Source organism: Mus pahari, chromosome X (assembly GCF_900095145.1).
Source record: "Mus pahari chromosome X, PAHARI_EIJ_v1.1, whole genome shotgun sequence".
In the NCBI taxonomy this organism is placed as follows: domain Eukaryota; kingdom Metazoa; phylum Chordata; class Mammalia; order Rodentia; family Muridae; genus Mus; species Mus pahari.
The window spans coordinates 62,871,006-62,877,947 of NC_034613.1; the positions used below are offsets into that span (position 1 = coordinate 62,871,006).

A 6,942-nucleotide genomic window follows, 5' to 3' on the forward strand; every position below is an offset into this window, starting at 1 on the left:
CACTCAGCTCAGAAACCCACCCACTCCCATAAGGAAAGGGGGACAATGCCTTCCCCAGAGCTCCCTGAAGCAGTGGGGTCACAGTGTTTATATCTCACCAGGATCCTTAGGGTCCTACCTGTGCCTAGGGATACACTGGGAAGTTTCTGGAGACCCTAATCTCTGAGAGACTGGCCATTATGTTCTATGTGGCTCCATCTCTACTGGAGACCTAGATGGGGAAATTAGAGTAAGAGGGAACAACTGATGAGCCAGGATGGGTACATGAACCCAGTGCCAGCTAGTACCTGTAAATAGGTCAAGACCATGCCTATTTACAGAGAGCTCCATGAAGGAATCCCATGGCAAAGGCACCAAGCAAAAATGTTAGAGGGCAATCCAAAACCCTGACGCTGGTTCTCTGAGACCATCCCAGACAGGAGAAGCCTGGGTACTTGCTGTCACCCTATTCTCTACCTTCTAATCAAAGTATGGGAAAAGTACCTCATATCTACCTTGAAGACAAAACAATACTGTGTGTGTGTGTGTGTGTATGTGAGTGTGTGTGTGTGTGTGCTGAGGAGCCTGGCTGTATCTCAAATTGCTGAAGTACCCTCTGCCTGCCCTCAACTCTTCCGTTTTTTTGTTTGTTTGTTTGTTTGTTTTTGTTTTGGGTTTTTTTTGACATAGGGTTTCTCTGTGTAGCCCTGGCTGTCCTGGAACTCATTCTGTAGACCAGGCTGGCCTTGAGCTCAGAAATCTGCCTGCCTCTGCCTCCCGGAGTGTTGGGATTAAAGGCGTGAGCCACCTCGCCTGGCTTAAACATTTCTTTCTTTTTCTTTTCTTTTCTTTCTTTCTTTCTTTCTTTTTTTTTTGAGACAGGGTTTCTCTGTGTAGCCCTGGCTGTCCGGGAACTCATGGATCTGACTCTGTCACCCCAGGTTACCTGAAACAAACTATGTAGATCAGGATGGCCTCCAGAAGACAGAGATCTACCTACCTATGTGTACAGATCTAAGACCTGTGCCAGCACAGCCAGCCATGTATTTATATTCGTATGAGTGTTTTGCATGCATGCATGCAAGTGTACAGCATACGTGTCTGAAGCTGGCAGAAGACAGAAGAGGGTGGCAGATCACCTAGAACTGGAGTTACTGACAGTTGTGACCCTCCCTGTGGGTACTAGGAACCAATCTCAGATCCTCTGCAAGAACAAGTTCTCTTAGAGCTAACCCATCTCTAAACATTGTCTTGTTTTCTAGGAGGGGCATGATTTTTGAAGATAGTATATATATACTTGGCTGAAAGCATATCTCATGTAGTACAAACATCCTCATACAGGCACGGCCTGTGAGACTGTGCTTTTGGGGATCAAGATTTACAAAGCAGGGCCAGGCAGTTTCAAACATTCATACACATAAAATAGATACATCTAAGGGCTGAAGAGATGGGTTAGCTCTAACGGAAAAGAGTTGAGGGCAGTCCATTCTGAGTGAACCTAAGCCAAAGAAAGCCCAGATCAAGCTACAGAATAGTGACAAGGGAAAAGGAAAATGTTTATCTGGTTTTTGTTTGTTTGTTTTGTTTTTTCCAAGACAGGGTTTCTCTGTGTAGCCCTGGCTATCCTGGAACTCACTCTGTAGACCATAGTGGCCTCGAACTCAGAAATCTGCCCTGCCTCCCGAGTGCTGGGATTAAAGGCCTGCACCTCCACGCCCGGCCTAGTTTATCTGTTTATTAACTGAGAGAACATCCCTTCCTTCAGCAGTAAGATGCTAAGTCCAGGCAGGGTGTGGTGACACATGCCTTTAATATTAGCATTGTGGAGGCAGAATCTGGTCGCTGTCTATGAGTCTGATGTCATTCTGGTCAGGCCAGCCAAAGCCACCAAAAAACAAAAAACCTAGATTCTCATTTATCTCTCTCCAGCTAAAGAAACAGCTACCTCCACAACTGCACAAATACCAATCAGGTCGAGAGGACTGGCAGGACAGAACTGTCTTCAGGGGATAGATATCAATGTGTGAGGATAGACTACTACTGTACAGAAGCCTACAGGAACTGGATAAGTGTCACAGGGAAGCGATTTGGCAGAAGCAACCTAGTAGCTCTGGGTTGTGGCTGGGAATCTTAAATGTGTTGGAACAAGCTGGGCTCATGTACCCAGGGAGCAGCACCATGAGAAATGTAGGGAGGGAAGGCTCTTGGTCCCTATAATTAAAGAAAAGCTAGTGGCTTTCTGTACAGTGCTGTCCCTATCATGTCTCCCTAAGTGATACTAGAAGCACAAATTCATAGAGTCTGAGTGACTGATGATGCTCAGACACGTGCTCCTAGATCAGAACAGTGTTCGGTTCTGGTGCCTCCCTAGATTGTAACCTTATATGGGAGAGTAGTTAGTGGTTAGCTGTCAATCATTCTAGACACACCCAGATGTACTTGTTAAACTTCATAGTGAAAAGAAGAGGTATGCTACACCTAGTTTTTCTCTTGGAATCTGTTGCAAAGGAACTCCGACTCCTACTAGGGCGTGGCCCACGGCACTGTGACCCTCCTCTGGCTAGCAGGAAGTAATGGTACCGCCATCGTCTTTGCCCGGTCTCCAGTCTCCCTAAGAACACGTCTTTTCCGGAGAATTAGAGTGGGGGCGGGCCCAACTAACGAGGAGGACAGTGAGCACCTAAGGGAGATTTTTAATTGGTCTTGTGAAAGCAACCAAGCACCTATCATGGTGCTCTTTGTTGGCTCTTAGCCGTGAGCTTTGTGGGTGGGTCTCCAACCTCCCGGCGCGACAAAGAAACTCCGGAGTCCCTACCATGGAGCTTTCGCGCCATTTCCTGTAGCCTTGAGGAAGGCCTGATCCAGCACTCTAGAGCCCTGTAAGGAACACCTCCGTGACCGTCCAGTTCCACTGAGAAAGATTCCTCTTTTCAAGTCTTAGAATATTGGCAATCATTCGTAGTAGCAAAACTTGTCAATGGCTCTCCACCCAATATGGCCAGGCGGAAGCTGGTTTCTCTTGCCTATGTGTCGAAACCCCATTCGCCAGCACGCGGTTCCCTATTCCGGTATCCAGTCACCAATAAGCTCTGTGCTTGTTTCGGTCCCGCCTAGTACACATGCGCAGAGCAGCGCTGCATCTATGATCTTAGCGTCTGATAGAGCGTCGACACCACCCCCTGGCTGTGACTCTATGGTTCTTATAGTGGAAGATAGGCCGCCTATATAAGGCATGCGCAGGCGTGCGAGCGTCTCTTTTCCTCTGGCGCGGTGAGTCTGTTCAGTGTCTTGGTCTTTATGGTGGTCTCAAATTTTTTTTGAGGGGGGACGATTTCTATACACTTACTCTGTGCCTATATTCTTACTTTGACTGTTTCATTACAGCCACCAACGATCCTATTGTCATCATGGGCCGCCGCCCTGCCCGGTGGTGAGTGCTGAACCCATGCAATTTTCCTACTGTGAAAACGGAGGAAAATTTACATTTCTTTCGAAAGACTTTTTTTTTTTTGGTGGGTGGACTCTCCGTCACTCAGCGACCCTGAAGTAAAGACAGACTCCGGGTTTTCTTTAATACTTTACTGGTAGCTTTATCTTGAGGCTGTGGGTGGCCTTTACCTAAGACTAAGGCGCTTGGGTAGAAGTAGCGTGTGCATCCAACCCTCTGCGTCGCAAATGAGCCTTTTTACAATGCCTACCTTTGTGACTTTTGTGTCCGTCTTTATTTCCGGCCTTGAGCTTTGTGGTTTTTAACTGGACTCCCAAAGGCCGACCAGTCCTTAGGCGCCGCCTAGACGCGTGTCCTGAAGAGGACGCCATATTCTCAACGTGGCTAAGGCGGGTCTTCTGTTACATGATATGAAAATAACTCACCCTACTCTGGTTAGAGGGTGATGCTGGTGCGTGATTCTTTCTCTGTTTTATAATCCAGTGTAACCTCTTTAACCACAAGTTGCCTTAGAATCAATTACTCTTAATGGAAACTGAATTCAGAGCTAGCCTAGTCCTGTTGTGACCGATAATCACACCTGAGTTTCCTTCCTATAGTTACCGGTATTGTAAGAACAAGCCATACCCAAAGTCTCGTTTCTGCCGTGGTGTCCCTGGTAAGTAGTGACAAACTTCGAACTGGATGAACTGGATCAGTGTCTATTTCCCACTTCTTGGGCACTTTAAACCACGTGTTTTTCAGATGCTAAGATCCGCATATTTGATTTGGGACGGAAGAAAGCGAAAGTTGATGAATTCCCACTTTGTGGCCACATGGTGTCAGATGAATATGAGCAACTCTCTTCTGAAGGTGAGACAGCCAGCGTTTTGTTTTGTTTGGTTTTTCCGAGGGTTTCTCTGTAGCCCTGGCTGTCCTGGAACCCACTCTGTAGACCAGGCTGGCCTCGAACTCAGAAATTCACCTGCCTCTGCCTCCCAAGTGCTGGGATTAAAGGCATGTACCTCCACGCCCTGCCCGCCTTTTGTTAATAGGCATTTCTTGTGTACTCTTTACATGGTTATGTATTGTAATTTACTCAATGACCTCTGGCACCCTGTTTCACTGATGTTATTTTCCCCATTCAGCACTGGAGGCTGCCCGTATTTGTGCCAACAAATACATGGTAAAGAGTTGTGGCAAGGATGGCTTTCATATCCGAGTGAGGCTCCACCCTTTCCATGTCATCCGTATCAACAAGATGTTGTCTTGCGCTGGGGCTGACAGGTAAGCTGGTGTTTTGTTTTGAGTCAGGGTTTCTCTGTAGCCCTGGCTGTCTGGGAACTTAATGTAGGCCAGGCTGATCTCTGAGATCTGCCTGCCTCTGCTTCCCAAGCAATTAAAAACCACCACTGTCCAGCAGGACTTTAGGGATTTCTTTTTGTGCAGCTAATTAAGCCGACCAAGTCCCTTTTCCCCATGGGGACTTTGGTGTGCAATGGTTGCAAACAGCAGCCTCCTTGGTAGTGTATGTAGCCTATTGTCTATATGGGTTACCTCAAGGGACCTTGGAGACAATTTTCTGGCAGTTGGTAATCAAGCCTCTGATCACAGTGCTGTCCCTGATCTAGGCTCCAGACAGGGATGCGTGGTGCCTTTGGGAAGCCCCAGGGCACAGTGGCCAGGGTTCACATTGGCCAGGTCATCATGTCCATCCGAACCAAGTTGCAGAATAAGGAACATGTGATTGAGGCTCTGCGCAGAGCCAAGTTCAAGTTCCCTGGCCGCCAGAAGGTAGGTAGTGGTATTTAAGTTCTTCTGTTTTCTTGCTCTGGTCCCCCTTGCTGAGTTACTCTTATTTTCCTTCTAGATCCACATCTCAAAGAAGTGGGGCTTCACCAAGTTTAATGCAGATGAATTTGAAGACATGGTTGCTGAGAAGCGGCTTATTCCTGATGGCTGTGGTGTCAAATATATCCCCAATCGTGGTCCTCTGGACAAGTGGAGAGCCCTGCATTCCTGAAGGCTTCAATAGTTCTCTCCTATACCCTACTAAGTCATGTTCAATAATAAATCTAGCATCAAGTTCGCTTATGTTTTTGTTTCTGATTCTTAAATACCATGAGGTTTAAGTTTGATCAATTGGGACAGCTTATTGAATTAAGCATACATGCTAAAGGTTAAAACTGGGGATTTTATTGAATATTTTAAACCTGACATCACTGGCAGAGCCATGTAGATAGTGCATGGAGAAGCAAGATTACTTAGACCAAAGTTTTTTTCTAGTATGAGCATGAAGTCCTGTCTACCCAACAGGATGCAAGCCCAAGGCACTTGTTGCTTAGTTATACTCCCAGCCCTAGCTTTCTCAGAATAGCAAGTAGCAGAAACCCTATATAAAATGCCTGAAAGTCAGTGACTTTCAGGTCTTCTCGAGACTACCAGTGTCCTGGTCAAGTCAATGGCTATCTAGTCCAGCTGAGATGGCAGGAGTGACAGCAGTAGAATGGCCAAGTAGTGGGGTGGGGTACCCTGAGTGGCCTGGCTCAGTTCCACTTCCACAGGATAATGGTCACTGATGCGGAGAGCCTGAGGAGAGATGAAAATGAAGTTTCAGTATCTGGCTCACCTCCACAATTCTGCCCTCAGCCATTGTGCCCACCCAGCTTCTCTACCTCTTCCTCAGTCAGCTGAAACCTCTTGGGGAAGTCAAAGGTTGCTGCAGCCTTCAGCAGCATTTGGCAGCCCTGTCCATGCACCACAATTCGGTCATAGGTACAGTTAGTACTAGCCCGCACTGTAGTGTCCTCCCCATCAGGAATCACCCAGTGGAAGCCTGCCTTAGTCCGGAGTAGCAGGCTGTTCAGACGTTTTTTTGTCAGCAATGCACAGTCTGCATTGAAGTCTCCAAGCAGAATCACATTCTAAAGATAACAGAAGCTATTGAGTCTTGTCAAAAGGCATTCACACCATCCCCTCTACCATGGAATATATCACCCCTACCTCATTCTGCCAGCGCTGGTAGACATCAAGAAACACATCATATAGGGCATTCAGCTCCTTCTCTACATCCTTGGGAGTGGTGTGGAGAGGAACTAGCACCACACTTGGAAGAACTGCAAGGTCCAGGAAGCTGAGGCTGCCACAGCTGCCAGCCCTTCCACATATCCACCTCTGCTTCCCCCAGAAACCAACCCACAGGAGAACCAACCACATCCCGGTCCCATTTCCTTGTACCAGGCCCAGATTTCTTCCCCCTCTTACTTTTGCTAGGGAGAGTGAAATGGGCCACAAATGGTTCTCGGGCAAAAATGTCATCTGTGTCATTGTACTGGTAGAAACTTAGGACCTGTGTCTTGTCAGACCTGGGAAGACCAAAAGGTAGGAAGTAATGGTCCCACATCTTATGTAAAGAGTAGAGCTAGTGCTCAAAGAACACACCTGGCTCCTTGTTCTGCCACTTTCATGTGGGCACAGCCATTTTTTCTAAAACTTATTCCTTCTTTTTTTTTTTTTTTTTTTTTTTTTAGAAAAGT

General features: G+C 47.0%; 2 protein-coding genes and 1 non-coding gene across 3 annotated transcripts in view; 2 read left to right on the forward strand and 1 right to left on the reverse strand.

Moving 5' to 3' along the window:
* Window positions 1-3,307: 3,307 nt before the first annotated feature.
* Rpl10 (ribosomal protein L10) lies at window positions 3,308-5,500 on the forward strand. Its single transcript, XM_029534159.1, has 6 exons — window positions 3,308-3,409; window positions 4,027-4,085; window positions 4,172-4,279; window positions 4,555-4,693; window positions 5,038-5,200; window positions 5,277-5,500. Exons 1-6 carry the CDS (start codon window positions 3,387-3,389, stop codon window positions 5,427-5,429), a joined length of 645 nt encoding a protein of 214 aa, XP_029390019.1. The 5' UTR covers window positions 3,308-3,386; the 3' UTR covers window positions 5,430-5,500.
* Window positions 4,850-4,986, forward strand: LOC115063181. The gene has a single exon (XR_003843072.1). It is a non-coding gene; the product is annotated as a small nucleolar RNA SNORA70 (small nucleolar RNA).
* Window positions 5,501-5,600: 100 nt separating the features above from the next.
* The window catches only part of Dnase1l1 (deoxyribonuclease 1 like 1), an 8,556-nt gene continuing 7,214 nt past the window's right edge, over window positions 5,601-6,942 (reverse strand). The window contains exons 5-8 of the mRNA XM_021188533.2: window positions 6,671-6,771; window positions 6,410-6,522; window positions 6,082-6,330; window positions 5,601-5,995 (exon numbers count right to left, since the gene is read on the reverse strand). Coding sequence (XP_021044192.1) covers window positions 5,876-5,995; window positions 6,082-6,330; window positions 6,410-6,522; window positions 6,671-6,771 — 583 coding nt within the window. The 3' untranslated portion in view covers window positions 5,601-5,875. The remainder of the gene's footprint in view (window positions 5,996-6,081; window positions 6,331-6,409; window positions 6,523-6,670; window positions 6,772-6,942) is intronic.

Coding starts and splice junctions, on each gene's coding strand:
- Rpl10 (XM_029534159.1), top strand. CDS start 3,387: ATGGGCCGCCGCCCTGCCCGGTG. Junction 3,410..4,026: donor GGCCGCCGCCCTGCCCGGTG/GTGAGTGCTGAA, acceptor TCCTTCCTATAG/TTACCGGTATTGTAAGAACA. Junction 4,280..4,554: donor TGAGCAACTCTCTTCTGAAG/GTGAGACAGCCA, acceptor TTCCCCATTCAG/CACTGGAGGCTGCCCGTATT.